This window comes from Akanthomyces muscarius, chromosome 1 (assembly GCF_028009165.1).
Source record: "Akanthomyces muscarius strain Ve6 chromosome 1, whole genome shotgun sequence".
In the NCBI taxonomy this organism is placed as follows: domain Eukaryota; kingdom Fungi; phylum Ascomycota; class Sordariomycetes; order Hypocreales; family Cordycipitaceae; genus Akanthomyces; species Akanthomyces muscarius.
Window position 1 is genome coordinate 5,180,573 of NC_079241.1, and position 19,160 is coordinate 5,199,732.

Here is a 19,160-nt window from a genome sequence, read left to right on the forward strand (position 1 = left end):
TTGGCCCTGTACGGTGGCCCTGGCGCATTTTCCTGAGCAGGGGTCCTTTTTCTTTCCTTTTCAGATGTCTGCCACAAGGCTACGTGAAAACTTCCTGGTGAAGAAAAAAGCCAACTACCGCAGAGCAAGATCATCGACAAGCGGCCGACTTCCCGTGTACCAGTACATGCACCACTGTAAGCATGGCTGTGCAAACCGCACAATAAACGAGACCCGAGTCGCTTTCCCTCTGCGGCTTATCATTCTGCAATCTGTGACCGAAAACTGTCCGGCACCAGTAAGCAGCAACTTCGTTCGGCATTTGAAGCGCCCGCCACGAACTGCTCTGCCTCGTCTACTTTTGTTGATTGATAGACTCGTCAGGCGGCGCCTCCGAGTGCCAAACTGAGAGCCCGAGTTTGCCACCACCCAGATATCGCACTGCCAATCGGAAGCGACCAGACGTAGATTTTTCTGTGCGCAAGACTGACTTGTGGGCATAAAACTGTGCGCCTGGTGTGAAGGGCTTCTGGCGGCGCCCTCACATGCCCGTAAGCAGCCCTCGGCGTCCATGCAAGTCTCACCTGAGCTTTCGCGCAGGCCCGGGAGGCACACAACCATGTGCGGCTTCACCGTTTACCCGTTGGGATAACCGGGCGGCGCAGCCGGGTGTAATGGGCCGAATCATTTCTCAGACATGCATTGGCGACTGAGTGGCACGCTTGCTTTTGTTGGTCTAGTGTCCAGCGCAGATAGATACATCCCACCTGTTTTGCAACCAGCAACACGCATTTGCACCCGTTTTGGCATTCAAAGATAAAATTCGCAGCGTAGGCTTATCAAGTCACACCCAAAACCTCTAGTGATGAATACCATTCATTCTAACACAGATAAAGCTCGCTTTCGGAGCCAAAAACTTTTCAGGCCCTGTTCCTCAGCAGCCGTCTCATCATGCCAGCACATCCCCAGCCCTCCGTAGTATGAAGAAAGAAATGACATGAAATTCGCCGAAATAACGCCTTTGAAATCCGTTGCAAAAGAAGAATCCCTCCATGACGGTCATCTAAGTCCGCAAGAACGTCTTGTACACTTCCGAATCCGAGCAGTTCCGGAACGGATAGCCCAGCTCTTTTAAAAAGTCCAGCAGCTCCGGCAGCTCCTCGTCGGGGCACGCGATGCCGGCGAGGATCTTGGCGACGTCGCCGCCGTAGTTGCGGTACTGGAAGAGGGTGATGTTGAACTTGGGCCGGACGGCGAGCAGGAAGCGCTCGAGCGCGCCGGGCCGCTCGGGAAAGGTAAACATGAAGAGCTTCTCGTGGGCGACGCCGGCGCGGCCGCCGTTGAGGTAGCGGACGTGGCTCTTGGCGAGCTCGTCGCTCGAGAGGTCGGTGACGCTCGTGCAGGTGCCCTCGTCGCGGATGCGCGCGAGCAGCCGCCGCAGCTCGTCGGCGCGCTGCGCGACGGGCGCCGTCAGGGATATGCCGATGAGGATGTTGGCGACGCCGCCCTCGGCGTAGCGGTACGAGAACTCGGTCACGGGCCGCGGCATGATGGTCTCGATGAGCTGCGCAAAGGCGCCCGGCTTCTCGGGGATCTTGCACGCGAGCAGCACCTCCTTGCCCTCGCCGAGCGTCGCGCGCTCGGCGACGAAGCGCAGCCGGTCGAAATTCATGTTGGCGCCCGAGGTGATGGCGATGAGGCTGCGCTTGGGGTCCTGCGACGGGAAGCGCGCGGCGTACTTTTTCAGGCCGGCAATGGGCAGCGCGCCGGCGGGCTCGAGCCCGGACCGTGTGTCGTCGTACATGTCCTTGATGGCGGCGCAGATTTCGTCGGTGCTGACTTCAATAACGTCGTCGACGACCTCTTTCGCCAAGCGAAAAGGCTCCTCGCCGACCGACTTGACGGCGGCACCGTCGGCAAACAGACCGACCTCTTTCAAGATGACGCGCTCGCCCTTTTTGAGCGATTGGGCCATTGCATTGGCGTCGTGGGCCTCGACGCCGATAATCTTGACATGGGGCGCCATGCGCTTGACGTAGACGCCGATGCCGGCAATGAGCCCGCCGCCGCCGACGCCGCAGAAGATGGCCTCGACCTTGGCCATGTTGACCTGGGCAAAGAGCTCGTTGCCGATGGTGCCCTGGCCGGCAATGACGTAGGGGTCGTCAAAGGGCGGGATGTTGATGAGGCCGTCCTGGGCGGCGCGGCGCGCGCACTCCTCCTTGGCGGCGTCAAAGTCCGGGCCGTGCAGGACGACGTGGCCGCCGAGGCGGGCGACGTTGGTGTGCTTGATGCTCGGCGTGCCCTCGGGCATGATGATGGTGGCGGGGATTTTGAGCTTGCGCGCCGAGTAGGCGACGCCCTGCGCGTGGTTGCCGGCCGAGCAGCACACGACGCCCTTCCACGACTGCGCGGGGTCCAGGTGCGCCATCTTGTTGTAGGCGCCGCGCAGCTTGAAGCTGAAGACGGGCTGCTCATCTTCGCGCTTGAGCAGGACGTTGCACTCGAGACGGTTGGAGAGGTTGACGGCGTGGGTGAGCGGTGTGGCCTTGCAGGCTTCGTAGATGCGCGAGGTGGCGGAGAGGATCATGCGGAGGTACTGGAGACAATGTTAGAAATGCAATGGATCGACAAATTAAGTTGGTAGAATTGTAATATGCTACAATGTAGTATTCGATTAATATACGTACGTCGGGGTAGCCGTCTGGCAGCAAAAACTCGGGGGGAACAATCTGCTTGATCTTGGTCTGCGCCGTCTCCGATGGCGGCGAGGGGCAGACGCTGTACTCGGTCAAGGCCATGGCCGAGTTGATGGGCGTCTTGGGCCGGTGCTCGAGGCCGTTGCCGTTGTGCTGCTGCTGTGCGTGGGTGCCATTGCCATTCGTCTGCTCAGAGACGCCGTCTGGCGCCGCGAAGCCATTGAGCGAGGGCATGTCAAAGGGGTCGGTGTCGATGGACAGTTTGTGGTGTGGTGGTGTTGAGAGCGGCCAGTCGCTGGTTGATAACAAAAGTTGAGAAAGCCAATCGCTGGGGCGGCGCAGCAGCTGGGGCCGGGGCCGCTCCGACTCACTGCGGGCAGGCCCAGGCACAGGCCCTGGAGCACGGATGCTGGTAATAAACTTAGCGGGCTGCTCCTTGGTCGGCGGCTGCATCTCTGCGCGGCCGGGCGGAATCGTAGCGGTTTCGCTCCAGACACCCATGGCTCTCCACCGATGCGATACTGGGTTGAGTCACGGTTGAGTTTTCTCAATGTTGTCTTGTCTGGTCTGTTTCTGTTTTCTTTTTTTACAATGTGGTCTCGTCTGCCGTATAAATGTCCAGCCACGCGTCTCTTTCCCTTCCACAAGGCCCTCCTTCGCGTGTTCACTAGAACAGTGGCGTCCGACTTTGGCATTTCCCTTTGTCATAACCGTTCATCCTCCAGTGCAGATATGGTTTAGCAAGTCAGATGGGCTGCCATGGTGAGGTGCTAGACTTGCTTGGGCGGGAGCTTGTGACGTGCTAGGCGGGTTCCGGTGCCGGCGGAGGGGAACCAAGACAGAAAAAAAAAACATTTTTGGCGGGGCATTGGGTACTTGACCCTCGAGACAGGGCTTAAAGTACCAAATCAGCGCGCTGTCAGTGGGCGATGCTCCCCAAACCAACGCCAACGTCCACTAAAAACATTCAACCGCACCACAATCGGCAATGCTGCAGGGTCCTGTCATGTCATGACCAGCATCGTGGCTCGTTATACCGCCTTTTTGCTTGTTCTTTGGTGCGACAACGAGCTGTTCCACCTAGACCGTTCGGCAAATAGCATGTGCCCAACTGCAAAATCAATGCAGACGCTTCTTTTTCGCAATGTGCATGATGAAACTGCCGCCAGTCAGAGCGCTCCAAATCTACCTGCATGGCTCGCCCCGAATCTATCCGCACCACCAACCCCACGACATCCACCTCTGCATCAGATGCTACCCGTTGCATCTTCGAATTCGGCAAATATAAACTCGGCAACTACTGCATCTACTACATCATATAGCTCACCAAGATACGCACAGCAGATAAGCTCCTGGTCCGTCCGCATTTCCGCCCAATCGGCGTGCAAACGCAGCATGCGCAAGCACCGCGATTCGTTACCCTGCACCATGTGATGCCTTCTGCGGCATCATAACAAAGGCAACATCACAAGCTCGTTGTCTTGGCAAGGAAGCATTTCTATCCATGGCTTCATTTTGACACGTGTTTACTGCCTCTAACGTCTCATGCTCCAAACCGCTAATCCACCAGCCACCACCAAGCCACCAACGCAGATGCTCATATTCAGAAGAGCATTCATGACAAGATCCTTGGTCGCCTCTTCCATGTTGTCTTGAAACTCCCCGCTTCCTTTATTCCCGGACGGAAACGGGACACTCGGTACTGGTTTGCCCAGAAACTCGCACAACGGTTCCCTATCGCAAAGTCAGCCAGCCAGTCCACGGAACATCATTGCTTGTAGAAACTACGCACCAGCCGTCTTCCACGCTCCAGTCCAGAAAGTCCCGGTCCTGCCTTTGCAAACTCTCCTCCAGGCTCGCATAGTGCCGCTCCGCCACCCTCCTCCCGTTCCTCGCAAAGTCGCCGCCGTAGTACCCGCGCATGACGAGGTCAAAGTTCCACCACAGCCAGCATATCCCCGCGTCGAACCAGCTCAGCGTCCACATCGGCCAGCCAAACACCTGCAGGCACGTCCGCTCCATGCTCGCGGACCACGCGTCCGCGTCGCGCCGCCGGTTCAGCACCACCCGCGCGTCTGGGTAGTACCGCATCAGCTCCTCGCCAAAGACGTTGGCCGGCCCGTCCGTCACGGCCGTGGCGCGGCCCAGCACCGAGTCGAAGTCGGGCAGCGGCTGCACGTCGTCCGAGCTACTGCCGCCGCCCAGCTTGCGCCGCATCAGCGGCACCCAAAACGCGCAGTCTGAGCGCTGCCGGGCGGTGATGACGAACCCGTGGTAGACGTCGCGGTAGCCCAGGATTGTCAGGGCGTTGCGCAGCGAGTCGGTGCCGCTGCGCGAGAGGCCCAGGCAGAGGACCTGCATGGGGTACGCGGGATCGCGACGCCGCGAGGGTGCCTTCATTGGGTACAGAACCCGCTCCATGAGCGAGGGCGTGGTGTTTGCCATTGCTACTTTAAGTATGCAGTAGTTGTAGCCGGATAAACTTCCTACTCATAATATGTCATTGGTGATCGCGGATTAAGAATCGATGGCTCTCAAGGAATTGTCGTCGAGACCGTCATGTAATCAGCTAGTGACGTCAGGCGGCGCATCCCTGGCCTCGTATTTCTCATGTCGATGTCCCGTGTTTTGGACCCCAGTTCACACAAAATTTGACAGTTGAGTAGAAAGTTCATTGTATTAATTCCGTCTCATGTCTAAGCTAATTCTTCCATAAAGCAAATCAAGTAGAGCAAAAAAAAGCCGCAGCGATAGTGTACACGCAATTTGCAAACGGCCAGTCCGTCCTCGTCGTTCCGCCGTGCGCCTTACATCTTCTCCGGCAGCGCAGTCATCGACCCCGGCATCATGTACGCGGGAGGCTCATCCGGGCCCTGCACCGGAATCTGAATCACTCTCTGGCTCGGTGCCTGGAAGTACTTTTCGGCCATGTCGCCGTCGCCGTTATCGTAAGCGTACTTGACATCCATCTCCGGAGCCGGTGCCAGCGCCGGCGCCGGCGGCGCAGGCAGAGCAGCCGGCAGCGAGGTTCGCCAGCAGCAGCCGCGGCGGTCGGCGCGGCGCGTGTGCCGTTCAGCCTTGCGAGCGTGTTTCTCGGCCTTGCGCGCCTGCTTGTGCTCGTGGCACAGCTGCTTCCACTCCTCCTTGCTGAGAGGCCCGTTGTGCGCCACGTATTCACGCTTAAAGGCGTTGATGCGCTGCCTCTTGTGGTGGGTGTGGCAGATGGCGATGCCGGCGCACACAGCAACGAGGATTCCGACAACCATTGTGACGGTAAAGTAGTTGCCTTTGTATAACAAGATTCTGTAATCTAACAAAAGAAGGGGTCTCAAATTGCGATCTTCAAAAGGCTTGCAGCTTGCGACAATGTGCTGAGGTAAGTAGCGTAGGGTAAGCCGGATGTTTCGAGGCGTCGTTGAGTGAATTGCTGTGATAATAAAATAGAAAAAGAAACCACGTCTGAAAAGAACGAAGTCCAAGATTATATACCGAGACTTCCAAATACTTAAATCGTAAGCTGCATACTTCATACGCAAGCTGGTATCGGCCCCCGCGAATCAACTTACATGATTACGCTGCCCTACGCCTCGTGGTACGCCTCGATGACGCGGCTGCTCTGGCTGGCACTCAGCCACCAACCATACATCCGACACTACACGGATACTCTTTGCAGCAAATCTAAAATAGACTAGCGATGACAGTAGTCTGCTGCCTGCGATTTGCCCCCACGAGGTCCAAAGTCCCGCCAAAAAGCAGCCTTACAAGGCTCGCACTCGCGTGCTTTTCGTTCTTTTCTCGCTTGCTTCTCGCACTCGCGTGTTAGTGCCAGTGCAGCACCGAACAGTCTCGGGACCGAGGCCGAAGAAAACAGGTTTTGTCCGGGGTTACAACATCGGATATCGCAAAGGAGAAGAACTTCCTAGAACCACAGAGTATTTGCTGCTATCATGTCCAATAAGCACTTATTTAGCCATCAGACACAAATTATTTTCGCACCCGCCGCACGCATAGCCCCAACTATTCCAAATAGCCCAGTCCTTGCCACGGCGCACTCTCTATGAAGACTGAGAAATTTCCCAGTACGCTCGCAGCAGAGCCAGGCCACCAGCTTGTGTCTCGACCGTGCGACCGCGACCGCGACTGTTGGGGTCGCCCGAGCCGGCCGAGGAAGTCTGGCCGCTAGCGCTGGCGGTAGCATTACCTCCGCCGGGCACAAACACATCTTGCACGCCCCAGACCGCGTTACGTGGCGTTCCTTCGTTGCGGTAATCTGTCTTGTTGGCAGCGAAGTGATCAATACCGTCAGCAGAGCGCGCCGCATTCACATTGAACACGTTGGCTCCCCACCACATGCCAAAGTGACCGTTGCCGTCTCTCGTCTTCAGTGCTGCATCGGCATTGTGCTTGACCCAGTCGATATAAGTGCGGCATGACGCGGCGTGTGCCCGTCGGACTTGCATAAGAGCTTGTTCGTTGACCTTGGTATTGCCATGTGTCAGTTCAAGGGGCCTGCAGAATGCAGTCAAGTGATGAAAGTATATGCCCTTGAAGGTCTGCGAATCTTGTGAGCATGTAGCAGAGGCATCACACTGGTCCTCCATGAACCCATAGCGGCCAAGGCCATGCCAGGGAGGGAGTTTCCCACTGCTCAGGCTATCGACAGGCGTTCCGGATTGTAGATCCCACCCCGTGGCAGCAATGACAGATTTGACAAACTCATGGCCGTCTTCGATGTAAGATGGATCCCCAGTCACGCTAAATAGGCCACGGTTTCCCGTCAAGACGACGCCTTGGTTGTATGTGTAGACCATTTCGTCGCGCTGGTCACACTTGGTGTTGCCTGGAATGTTGTGGTTGATGTGGAAGCCATCAACGAATAGGCCCTGGCCATTCGTCATGTTGACATTCGTCAGCCATTTGTAGCCGTCTTTGGCGGCCTGCAGATGGCGCGCGTCATGCGATCCAGTGCCATTGAGGCGATCGCCGGGAAAATACTGATACATGGAAATGGAGCCAGCAATGTACAGCTCGTTGGTAATGGCATTCTTGTAAGTTTCCAGTCGCGGGTTCCAAGTCATGCCGCCGTTGCAAAGTTTGGTGTCCCATCCCTGGGTTGCATAATCCCAAAAGTCGTTGGAGCGCTGCGCAAAGCTGTCAACCCAGAACTGACCATGCCAGGTCATGGTTTTAACAGCTTGAGTAATGTCCTCCGGGATAGACTTGTCGCTGAAGCCCCCGTCGGGGTAGTGCAAGTCTTCGTGAAGACGACGGAACTTGATGGCCTCGATCCAGCCAAGGACGACCCAGAGCACATCGTCGTACGCCTGTAAGACACATGTCAGCAACCTTTACATCCCAGCAGGGCAAGTTGATTGCCCATACCTCGGTGAGGATTCTGTCTGCTTGCTGGCCAAAATAGTAGCTGACTATTTGTTCATGCAGGAAGGAAAGCAGGTTTTCCTTTTGTTTCCAGTCCTGGCCTGGTACGGCAGCATCGAGGGACTGGGTCAGAGTCGACATGGTGCCCGAAACAATGGTCTGGACGACGGCACCAGTCCAGTCAATAGAATCGGGCCAGTTATTTTTGGCCTGCTTGAAATAATCATTCTGCAAGTCGGCAAGAGCCTTGAATGTGTTTTGCAAAATGGTGATGTCCGGAGTCGAACCCGAAGATGCGAATGCTGTAGCAGACGCAGAAGCGGAAGCAACTCGTTCTTGAAGGAAATTATTCGGCAGGGAGCGGCACTCGGACGAGGAGCTGGCGCTTTCAAGCACAGAACAGTAGCGCGTGTTAGTGACAGCCGATGCACTGGGCAAGGCCGCGAGGCCGTAAAGAATGATTGCAAGTAACGATACAGCCATGGTGTGTATCTGAGTCAAAAGGCGAAACCCAAACGCGATCTCACGGCCGCCCAGAGTCTGGATTACGGTCCCATTGTGAGCTAGGAGGGGGCAGGCGGAAGAAATATTAATATGGCTGAGCATCACGTCTCTATGTGCCGTGTCCCCGTAGCAAGGTAACGTCCCGACAGCTGACTACCAGCCCAAGACCCTCTGCAGCATCAAGGCACTGAGATACACTGTGCATGCAATGCAGCTCCAGGTGTAACATGGCACTCAATAATTTCGGCCGGGTTCTGATGCCGGGTGTGTGCCGGCAGGGTCAGAAGGCCAGCCGTGCTCGTAGTATCGGCTTTGGTTCGCGGCGTCGGTGGTGAGCCTAGGTAGAGGCAGCGCAATGACATTGAGGTATTGAGTATTCGGTCGAATGACGGCTCAATAGGCCAGCATATGATACCACCCCCACAGAGGAGAAGTTAGAGAAGGTGTGAGGGAGCACGGCCGGGACAGCCCAAATTGGAAGGTTGAGCTGCGTGAGCTTGGGTTAGCGTGGCTGCAGGGCGATGAGCCAGGTTTCATTGCATCTTTAGCCTGGAGCGTAGAGTCTTGAGCTTGGCTTCATTAAACCGGTTAGTGGCAAAAGTCTCGGCCCTATTCTCATTGTTCTTCTCCGCACCGCGGGGAAGTTAATGATGTGGGCTGGGCGGAACAGTAATGGGAGCCGTGATAATGAGGGGTAATGCAACCAGCCGTAGTGGTGGTGTGGTTGTGTGGTAAGAAAGTACCAGCAACTATTGAGTAGTGCATCTCTTTGAAGTATCATGGCTGCGCCAAGCATCTCACTGCAGCATGTCAGGTGGTGGGTAAGCGAGTGAATGCAGGGGCCAAGGCAGCGTGCATCTGACTTTGTTACTTTGTGGAAGGAATCTGGGTTGCGAAAACTTGTTGGAGTAAATGTAAATGGGTTGGTTGGTGTAGTTGGTGGTACAGCTGAGTCTTGGATGGATTTGGCGGCGCCGGGGTTAGTAGCACAGACGGGAGAGAAATGCGCTGCAGAGGATTCGACTGAGTTTGGATGGCATGTGTTTTAGATATAACTAACTAGCCTGTGTAGCCTGCAATATGTGCGATTTATCAGAGATTGATGAGCGGTAGTTGGTGAATTGGTTGAGCCCCGATAATGCGCCGACTTGCAGTGTCCTAGGGTGAGGGTATCCGACCACCAACAGATGATTTTGGGACAAGAAAGATACCAGAGTACTAAGAGAATTGTAACGAATTTTACCTGTATTTTTATTGAATTCGGGATTTGATTTTGTGTTTGGATGTTGATACAGCATCGCGCAGCTAAGCACGTTACGATGGGCTGTAATCTCTGGGCCACGCAGATTTTTTTAAGTCATAGTAGGATATCTGTAATATTTCCATCAATACACATTTTAATGCAAAAAAGATGGACGTCACATTAATTTCACGGCGAGTTGCACAACACATGCTCCAGCGGCGGCGGCGCGCCCACTAAAATAAACCGCCGCGTCCCGCAGGTTTGTTTACTTTGCTCCCAAAACAGAAGCGCTAGGCTCCACCCGCCTCACCCGCTCGCTCTACTGACACTTTCTCGCATCCTGGACATCGTCGTCTTCAATCCCCATCTGCATAGCTCATACGCGTTTCTTGTCTGCTTTCCGTCTCCTCTACAAAGCATTTATCAGTATTTGATCCGAATTGACCAGCTTCATGCAATAGCCTCGACCAAGTTCCCGGCAACACCACCAGCACTTGCCCCCGTTCGTCTCGAGATACCCCGGCACCGCGCCGTACGCGTCGCAGAAGCCATGGAGACGGACGTTGCTCAGCGCTACCGCTCTCGCATCCTGCGCGAGATGCACGCAAACCGCGAGAACCCTTTCAACTCGCCCCCTTCCTCCACCGGCTCCCACGGCACCGTCAGCCCGACCATGACCTCTGTCTTCTCCGACCCCGACGGCGAGTCGACTCGCAGATTGAACGACGACATTGCCCGCGTCACCGGCGGCAAGAAATTTCCCGTCAACTGGGAAGCCGCCCATCGCAAGTGGCCCGAGTACTTCTCCAAGCCCAAATCTGCCTTTATCGACAACGACACGCAACCTCTCAAGGAAAACCACAACCCTGCCCCCTTCAAGTTTCTTCAAGAAGACTCCACGCGAGACATTTGGGAAGGCTCCAAGCGCAAGCGCGCCGAGATGCAGCCTCGCGCCGACGACGAAACCGATCTCTCCATCCTTCTGACCAAATCGCCTGCCGCCGCTCTCTCCCTCAACAATCGTCACCTCAGCCCCATTTCGCGCGCCCATGCTCGCGCCCCTTCAGAGCCTGCGCCGCTCTTGCAAAGGCGGCCCTCCATCTCCGAAGCTCTGGATCGTCTGCGCAGAGCTTCCGGCAGTCCCAAACACGCCGACCAAAGGCACATGTCAGGAGCTAATGGCTCGTCTCCCAATGGTTCCTCTGCCAAATCCAGCTTTACTGCAGTGCCTCCTTCTCCCAACTCAGTGGCCAGTCCCAACCACGGCGCCAACGCGCGTTCCTTCTTCATGCCCGATGTCTCTCATCTCGGTGACTTTGTCACCGGCACCCTTCGCTTCAGTGGCTCCATGAAGAATGGCGTCCCCATTTTCGTCAAGCAGGGCAAAGTCCACGACAAGCAGGCTAGCCCCGCTGTTGCAGCACACGTTGCCGTTGACTCGCTCAAGGTCCCCAAGGAGGAAGAAAGAATCTTTGTCTCCATGGATATGATCCGCGACGAGATTGTCTCTCTTCAAGAGCACCATGAAAAAGTGCAAGAATATGCCGCGAACTTGCAACAGCAAGTGGACAGGCTTGAGGCTCAGTTGAAGGAAAAGGGCCAGAACCCAGACAAAGGCTACCATGGGAGCCACGGTAATGATTCGAATACTCGTACGTACCCCAAAGCTAAACACTGCATGCTCTTGCACTAACATGCTACAGGACTGCGATCCGAGATTGCCAGCTTGCAGACCCGGCTAGACCAGGCTACACGCAAACTCAGCACCAGCGAGATTGCCAACGACTCCATGACACACGAAAGGGATCGTGTGCTCACCAGGTTGCAGGAGGCGTGCGATGATATCAACAAGCTAACCCGTAAGCTTACCGTCAAGGAAAAGGCTCTAGAGACCTCGCAGAAGCAACTGGACTCATCCGAGCAAGTTCGCCAAGACAACGATACTCTGCGCCGAGATATTGTCGCTGTCACTCACAGTCGCGACGCGCTTGAGCTGGAGAATTCGTCCCTGCGCGACGACAACGACAAGCTCGAAAGTGAGCTGCAATCGCTCCAGTTGGAGATGGATGGCATGCGCTCTGAAAATGACCGCCTGCGCCAGCAACAGCAGTCTTTGCTTGCCGAAAACAAGTCACTCCGTACCAGCAAGACCCACTATGACAACAACGATGTTCTCAATGAGGACCTTGACGAGGTGCAGCATGAGCTAGATGCTGCTCGCGAGGAGCTTGATGCTCTTCGCAAGCAAAATGAGGATCTCGTTTCCCTCCGAGAGGACAACCAGAGTCTTGTACGACACAACGAGAAGTACTTTAATGACAACAAGATTCTCAGACGCGAGAACTCTGGCTTTGAGCGCAGCATTCACGAATTGCACGAAGAGAATCTCAAACTCAAGGAGGAAGTCGGCTTCCTCAAAGAGCAAATTGATCACTACCGCCCGGCCCCCAAGGCAAACTTTGACACCGAGAACACTACTGCTGGTATGTTCATGCCTGAGATGACAGTCGATACCAACATCTCTGGCCCGGAAGGGCCCACTGAGACCAAGGAGCTGCCTGATCTCTTGGACATGACTGGCCAAAGCCAGAACGTTACGGGTGCCGACTACACAGAATCTGTGATGAACACAAACCAGAACGTCAACGCACCTCAGAAGAAGAGCCAAGCCGCCAACGAGCAGGCCCAAAAGGCGATCTTTCCTAACCCCTCCAAGCCTGGAGTGCTGAAAACTGCTGCAAACCAAGGCAGCAAGCGTCGATCTACCTCACGCCAAGCACCGAAAGCTCGTTTTGAAAACTATAGCGATTTCGACGAGACTACGGGGCCGCTGTCTCTGGACACGGGAGTAACCCAGGACCAGGTGGTGGAGCTGAGCGTTCCTGTGCAGGGAAATTTCAAGCCCATCGGCAACCGCGAGCAGACCCCTCACCCTCGCAAGACGAAGAATGTCACCATTGAGGCTGACCTCACGACCGGCACGACTAAGAGCATCCACCAAAGCACCGGCCATGCGCTGTCTAGCGACGCGAGACGTGTGCTCGACGGCCTCTGCGAGCACAGCTGCAGCAACTGCATCGTCTGCACCCGCATCACCTCGCACCGCAGCACATCTACCGAGCTCGCTGCGGGCAAGAAGCGCATTACTGTGCCTCGACCCGTTCCCGTGACTGACCGCGACCTCTCGGTCGAGGACCCGACGATGCGTCCATCGCAGTCCCCAGGCCACGCTCTGGCCCTCGTCATCAAGGGCCTAGAGGACGAGTCGCGCCATCTGCAGTTTGAGCTCTCGCAGCTGCAAAGCCAGTACAGCAGCCGCGACAAGGCGACTGGCAAACGGGATCGCGTAGCGCTCGCCGAGAATATCCGCAGCCTCCTCAAGAGCCTCGAAGTCAAGAACGACCAGATTTACAGCCTGTACGACGTTCTCGAGGGCCAGAAAGCTGCTGGGCAGGCCATGTCGGAGGAGCAGCTCGAGATGACTGTCCTCAACATTACTGGCATGTCTGTCCGCGACGTCACCGATCAGCTGACCTGGGATGGCCTTCATTGAAAGCCAACCACCCGGATCGAGGGAACAAAAAGGGGGAGCTTCCTTTTTCTCTCTTTGTGGCATCATGAATAGCGAACATTATAGGTGTTTTATTTAAACGACTGCATGTGGAAAGGAGGCGAACCGGGTTTCAAAGGAGATTTTTCGTCTTTTTTCTGGGTTGGGAGGTTTCTGGAGTACAGCAAGACAGGGTGGAACTAATCTTGGGGCGTTTTTGGCATTTGCATTTTGGATTTTGTCCCTTCTTCGGGGTGGCTTTTGTTGGAACTGCTCCTGACAGGCATACATTACAGGAAGCTGGCGTTTTTGCTTTTTTGTTTCCGAGCCAGGGTTATTGGATCGATCTTGTGGCGCAAGGCCTTGGTCGGGCAGTATCGCTGCCTGTCGCCTACATTGTTGTATATATTATTGTCCTTGCCCCAACTTCTGGGCTTGCCTCCTTGCGACTAGGAATGAGTGTATCGAAGACCTAGCTCCGTTTCTTGTTTCGAATTTTAAAATGCTTTCCTTCATATTTGTATTCACATCTGTGCAGAAACGTAATGTTGTAGGAAAAGAAAAAAAAATCGAGGTATCCTTTTGATGTATATACAGCCTAACTCCGGTTTACATGTTTTATTGCTATATTGCCGACACTACTCATCATCCTCGCCCTCTTCCTCCTCGTCATCTTCCTCATCTTCCAGGTCAAACTCGTCCTCCTCATCGTCCTCTTCGTCGTCCACCTCCATGTCCTCGTCCGAGTCCATCATGTCGACGTCGTCCTCGAGCGCCGCCTTTTCATCCTCTCTGCGCTTCTTGTCGTCGTCCTTGCGGGCCTCGTCGAGGACCTTTGCCTTTTCCGCGCGCGACTTGCGCTGGCCGATGATGTAGGCGCCGAGCGGCGTCTTGGCGGCGTCGAGCTCGCGCAGGAAGCCGTCCACCTTTGTGCGGTTGTTGGGCGCAAAGTCGACCTTGGTGCGCTGCGTCTCGACAAACTTTGCGTTGGCCTCGAGCTTCTGCACGAGGAGGACGAGCTGCGCGCCGAGCTTGCCGTTCTTGTTGCCCTGGGCGCGGGAGCGCGACTGCTTGAGCCAGCGCTTGAGCTGGATGACGACGGGGAGGGCGAGCTCGGGGAAGGCGATGGAGCGGCTCCAGAGGTGCATGAACTCGCCGAGGAGCTCGACGACCTGCTCGCCGACGCCGTCCTGGTAGACGCGCGTGCGCAGGTACGCCTTGGAGGCCTTGTAGGCGACGGCAAAGTCAAAGGCCTTGAGGGTCGTGTTCTTGGGCGGCTTCTTCATCTCGGCCGAGGCGAGGACCTCGAGCAGCGGCGAGGCCAGCGGGATGTACGTGTCGGTGGCGCGCGACGTGCGCAGCAGGGCGCGAACGAGGTGGAAGCGGAGCGGGAAGTAGAGCGCCGTGGGGATGAGGCGCATGGCGCCGAGGGTGACCTGCACGAGCGGGTAGACGAGGAGCTTGAGCTGGCTCTCCTTGCCGGCCTCGGCCTCCTTCTCGGGCGTGCAGTGGTAGGCGAGGACGCAGGACCAAAAGTCGAGCGAGTGCGTAAACTGCCAGTTGTAGACCATGCGGAACGAGTCGTTCTTGTTGTGCACGATGCTGTTGCGCAGGTGGATGGCGAGCTGGCGGATGAAGCTGAAGGCGGTGGTGTAGCCGACGGACGGGTCGATGCCCCAGAGCTCGGCGGCCGAGTTCTTCATCAGGTTGATGCCCTGGATAGTGTTGTGGTTAGTGATGCGGCAGCCCTGCACGAGGCCCTGGTACACGGCCTTGAGGACCACCTCGCGGATCCCCTTGTCGCCGATGGTGACGAGGCGGCGCAGCACCAGGAACGCCGTGATGCGTGTCGTCTCCGAGCTCGCGGGCTGCGCCCAAAAGCTGACGACGGCCTTGGCCAGCGCCTTGACGAGCTTCTTGAACGAGAGGAGGTACGGCAGGATCGGCGTGATGGCAGAGAGCGTCAGCTTCAGCGTGCGGTCGTCGGACAGCGTGCCGAGGAGGTGCATGAGGGCTGACGTGTACGTCTTGAGGAGCAGCGAGAGGGTGCTGAACTTTTTGCTGTCCGTCTGGACGTAGACGCGGCCCGAGGCGGACTCCTTGACAGGGAGGTGGTGGTTGATGACGACGGGAATCTCGCGCAGAGCGAGCACGAGAATGTCGTTGAACACTTCGGGGCTGTTGATGGTCCATTTTTGCTGCGAGTCCTCGTCAATGTCGTCTTCATTGAGATGGGCCGCACAGCGGAACGCGAGAACGACTTGTCTCGTCGCACGCAGAGACTTGTTCTCCTCCATAGATGTGCGCCAGCCAGCCACGATAGATGTGGTGAGTTCCTTGCTTTCGCCTTCAGCCTCGTCCTCCTCTGCCGCGCCGTTCTTGGCCTTCTTTTGCTTCTTCTTGGGCTGTTCCTCCTCCTCTTCGGACTCCTCACCCGCGCTCAGCTCATCCACCTCGGCCAGATCAGCGTTGTCGTCAAAGTCGAGCGCGTCGGGATCGTTTTCTTTTAAGAACTTGTAGAATTCGGGGTCCTTTTCGGCGAGCGCGTCCATAGCGTCCTGGTTCATGCCAGCATCGTCAAAGTCGGCGCCGTCTTCGCTGTCGCTGGCAACGGGCTGCGCTTCAACAGCATCTGATTCGCTTGCGTCACCCTCGGCATCTCCTTTGGCCTCGTCACGCTTTCTCTTGCCCAGCTTGGCCTTGGCGTCCTTGTCGTCGTCGATGATATCCTCGAAGCCGCCCTTGAAAAAGTCGTCGACACTCATGTCATTGACCTGTCTGTCCTTGGGGCCGCCGCGCGCGCGCGGCTTGCCGTCCTTGCCGTAGAACTCTGCATCCTTGGCTTTGCGCTGCTTCAGCTTGTCCTTGATCTGGTGCTTCTGCTTGATCTTGGCAGTCACCTTTCTCCGGTCAAGAACACCCTGCAAGTGTTTCGACTCGAACTTTTTGGTGGCCTTGAGGTTCTTCTTGGAGGGTCCCATGGTGGGCAGTATTTTGCAATTCGCGAGTGGGCGAATTGAACTGGCCCTCGGTGCTGGGAGAGACTTGGTATGAATTTGCAAGTGGCCGCCTGCAGCTTTCTGGGCGAAACAATGGGCGTCCAAAAATTTTCGAGCGTTGGCTTATCGATAATGCCGCCCAGGATTTGGGCTGGGCGGTGAGAGATTCTGCCGCTGATCCCTAATTGAGATTCGAGTTCCCCGCCAAACTGCCGCCCGCCAGCCCACTGACCCTGAAGAGCTGCGATTGCAGGCGCCATCCGCCTGGAGCTTCCCACTGTACCATGAGTTGATACATCCACGACACGTCACAATGCTTCCTAGGCAGAGCTATGCGCCTACGCCACACAGCTATGTTCCCAATACAGCGCTTTCCGCATCAATCAATCTAGACGAGGTATACTTATAGACGGTGTCGCTGCTCGACCCTTAGCTACGGCTTCCGCTAACCAAGTACGTCATCGCTAAGGAAGTGACCTTGACGAGCACGCGAGCAGAGCGCGACCTGCAAGATTCCCTCGCCGAACTTTTCAGTATTATAGTAACCCTCGACGAGTTGGAAAAGGCCTTTATAAAAGATGCCGTGTCAGAGGCGGAATATACAGAGATATGCGAGAGGTCGCTGCGGCAGTACAATGCGCTGCTAGCCGACGAGACCATTGCCCGAGAATTCGGCGGACTCGAAGAGTTCCAAGCAAAGTGGGATGTAAGAGGAAATGTTCGTCGACGTATTTTTCATTCTCGCGCTGACCAGAAATTTAGATTGAAGCTCCGCGCGCGACGAAACGACTTCAAGCTGGCATGCCCTCCACCATCACGACGCCCTCTTCGTCAGCCGCCGTTGGCTCATCCGACAGGAACAACACAAGTGGTGTCCTGATTCTCGAGGCAACACAGGACTTCATCACGTTTCTTGACGCCGTCAAACTTGGTCTGCTGTCCAAAGATCAGCTCCACCCTCTCTTGTCCGACGTTATCCAGTCAGTCAACAAGGTGACGGACAAGGACTTTGAGAATAGAGGAAAGATTGTGCAATGGCTCATCACGCTCAATCAGATGAAGGCAAGCGAGGAACTTAGCGAACAGCAGGCCAGAGAGCTGGACATGGATCTCCAGCAGGCGTACCAGGGCTTCAGACGAACATTGACGTAGCAAGCGGCCTGAAAATAGGACTCCTTTGGATCTATTACAGTAAACTAGCGGACGTCCTGCAAGGCGCGTGATAAAACGACCCAAATTCTATGCCATGCACTACCACTATCCCATTCATAAACATCTCATCGTGATTCAGTGTCCTAGACCAGAAATGTCCAGAAGCTCGGATATACAAACTCTTCTTCGAATATCCTGCGCACCTGCTCCAGGACGAACTTTTCCACCTTGCCCACGTTTTTTAAGCTCTGCTTGCCGCCCTCGCGCCCTCCAATCTCGCTCTCGACCTTGATCTCCTGCAGCAGGCCGCCGAAGCGTGCATTCGTCCCCCGGCCACTCTCAGCCTCTCCGGCGGCTGCCGCTTGGCTGCCCTTGGAGCCTGGCCGGCCACCGCTACCATCCGCCGCCGCCGCTGCATTGCCGTCGTCCGGCCCGACGGCCGCGAGCGCATCGTCGGGGCTCAGGAAGCAAAAGTGCACGCGCTTCCGGATGTGTGCCAGCACGCCCACGCCGTCAAACGACAGGCCGGTAATGTTGAGCTTGAGCGGGATGCCCACGAAGCTCGGCATGGGGTAGTCGAGCAGGATCTCGGCCGTCAGGTTGAGGCGAATGTCACCCGCGTACTGGATGCGAAAGACGGCCTGCACGTCCTCCGCGCGGGGCTCTCGTCGCCGCGGCGGCGGGGTCGTGGTGCTGTCCGGCAACGGCGCCGTCCTGTCGGCATCGTTGCCGTCTTCGTCGCCATTGTCGTCGTAGTCCGAGTCGACGATGGCCGAGTCCGCATGCGGATCCCGCGTCGGCGGCCGCGAGTTGCCGATGGAGGTCGGCGCCAGCGTCGAGACGCTCGATTTTTCGCGGAGACCGCGCTGCGACGGGGAAGCCGTCGCAGACGCTGTCGACTGTAACGGCTGCACCGCATGTGCCCTAAAGCTTGAAGGAAAGTTGTCCACCGAGATGCTGCTCTGCGAAGGGTTGCGGCTGTGATTCGACGCCATGCGCGCCTCTGCCGCAGCAGCTGCTGCCGCTGCCTCGGCCGCCGACACGCTGTCGAACCCGTGACCGAGCCAGCTGTTGCTCATGTGTGCACCCGCGACGGCGGCCAGCGGCGTCTGCGTCCCCGTCCCGAGGTGGCCGTGGAGGTGGTAGCTCAGTCCCGGGCCGCCGAGCAGGCCCGGCGTCGACATGCCCATAAACGGGCTCCCCAAGTCATAGTGGTGATGCGAAAACTCATTCCGAATCGCCGTCTTGAGGTCCGCCGGCCGATTCCGGCTCATCTGGCGCTGCTGCCGCGACGCCTGATAGTCGCCGTGATGGTGGTGGTGGCCGTGGCCGTGCTCGTCCTCCTCATCCGCCTCGTCGTCGCTCTCGTCGTCCTCCAGCTCCTGCTCGTAAAAGTCCGGCAGCGGGTCTGCAATGTCCTTGAGCTCTAACGTCGGCGGGATGCTGCCAAAGTCGAAGCCGTGCACCGTGACCGACTTGATGAAGCGTGGCAGCGGCACGCTCTGGAACTTGTCGTGGATAAAGCCGCGGATGCGCTCCGCCAGCGCATCGCCGTCGGGCCCGCTCGTGAGCGTCTCCCAATTGAGTTCTATGGACATGGGAAGCGGGCGTCGTGATGGCAAAGAGTCATGGTGAGTTGAACGACCGACGTTGTA

At 56.7% G+C, this 19,160-nt stretch overlaps 8 protein-coding genes across 8 annotated transcripts; 2 read left to right on the plus strand and 6 right to left on the minus strand.

Annotated features, from left to right (window-relative positions):
- Positions 1–1,042: 1,042 nt before the first annotated feature.
- Positions 1,043–3,179, minus strand: LMH87_006752 (uncharacterized protein; the record flags this gene model as incomplete). Its single annotated transcript, XM_056204689.1, has 2 exons — positions 1,043–2,578; positions 2,670–3,179. 2 exons carry the CDS (start codon positions 3,177–3,179, stop codon positions 1,043–1,045), a joined length of 2,046 nt encoding a protein of 681 aa, XP_056060020.1.
- A 1,034-nt stretch (positions 3,180–4,213) lies between these two features.
- LMH87_006753 (uncharacterized protein) lies at positions 4,214–5,123 on the minus strand (the record flags this gene model as incomplete). The annotated part of the gene is made up of 2 exons (XM_056204690.1): positions 4,214–4,412; positions 4,471–5,123. The coding sequence occupies 2 exons, from the start codon at positions 5,121–5,123 to the stop codon at positions 4,214–4,216; spliced, it is 852 nt and encodes a 283-aa protein (XP_056060021.1).
- A 362-nt stretch (positions 5,124–5,485) lies between these two features.
- Positions 5,486–6,320, minus strand: LMH87_006754 (uncharacterized protein; the record flags this gene model as incomplete). The annotated part of the gene is made up of 4 exons (XM_056204691.1): positions 5,486–5,981; positions 6,168–6,182; positions 6,245–6,258; positions 6,318–6,320. 4 exons carry the CDS (start codon positions 6,318–6,320, stop codon positions 5,486–5,488), a joined length of 528 nt encoding a protein of 175 aa, XP_056060022.1.
- Positions 6,321–6,733: 413 nt separating this feature from the next.
- On the minus strand, positions 6,734–8,663 carry LMH87_006755 (uncharacterized protein; the record flags this gene model as incomplete). The annotated part of the gene is made up of 2 exons (XM_056204692.1): positions 6,734–8,002; positions 8,061–8,663. 2 exons carry the CDS (start codon positions 8,661–8,663, stop codon positions 6,734–6,736), a joined length of 1,872 nt encoding a protein of 623 aa, XP_056060023.1.
- Positions 8,664–10,354: 1,691 nt separating this feature from the next.
- LMH87_006756 (uncharacterized protein) lies at positions 10,355–13,357 on the plus strand (the record flags this gene model as incomplete). The annotated part of the gene is made up of 2 exons (XM_056204693.1): positions 10,355–11,456; positions 11,508–13,357. The coding sequence occupies 2 exons, from the start codon at positions 10,355–10,357 to the stop codon at positions 13,355–13,357; spliced, it is 2,952 nt and encodes a 983-aa protein (XP_056060024.1).
- Positions 13,358–13,992: 635 nt separating this feature from the next.
- Positions 13,993–16,335, minus strand: LMH87_006757 (uncharacterized protein; the record flags this gene model as incomplete). The annotated part of the gene is made up of 1 exon (XM_056204694.1): positions 13,993–16,335. One exon carries the CDS (start codon positions 16,333–16,335, stop codon positions 13,993–13,995), a length of 2,343 nt encoding a protein of 780 aa, XP_056060025.1.
- A 331-nt stretch (positions 16,336–16,666) lies between these two features.
- On the plus strand, positions 16,667–17,505 carry LMH87_006758 (uncharacterized protein; the record flags this gene model as incomplete). Its single annotated transcript, XM_056204695.1, has 3 exons — positions 16,667–16,750; positions 16,823–17,059; positions 17,116–17,505. 3 exons carry the CDS (start codon positions 16,667–16,669, stop codon positions 17,503–17,505), a joined length of 711 nt encoding a protein of 236 aa, XP_056060026.1.
- Positions 17,506–17,648: 143 nt separating this feature from the next.
- Positions 17,649–19,103, minus strand: LMH87_006759 (uncharacterized protein; the record flags this gene model as incomplete). The annotated part of the gene is made up of 1 exon (XM_056204696.1): positions 17,649–19,103. The coding sequence occupies one exon, from the start codon at positions 19,101–19,103 to the stop codon at positions 17,649–17,651; it is 1,455 nt and encodes a 484-aa protein (XP_056060027.1).
- Positions 19,104–19,160: the final 57 nt, after the last annotated feature.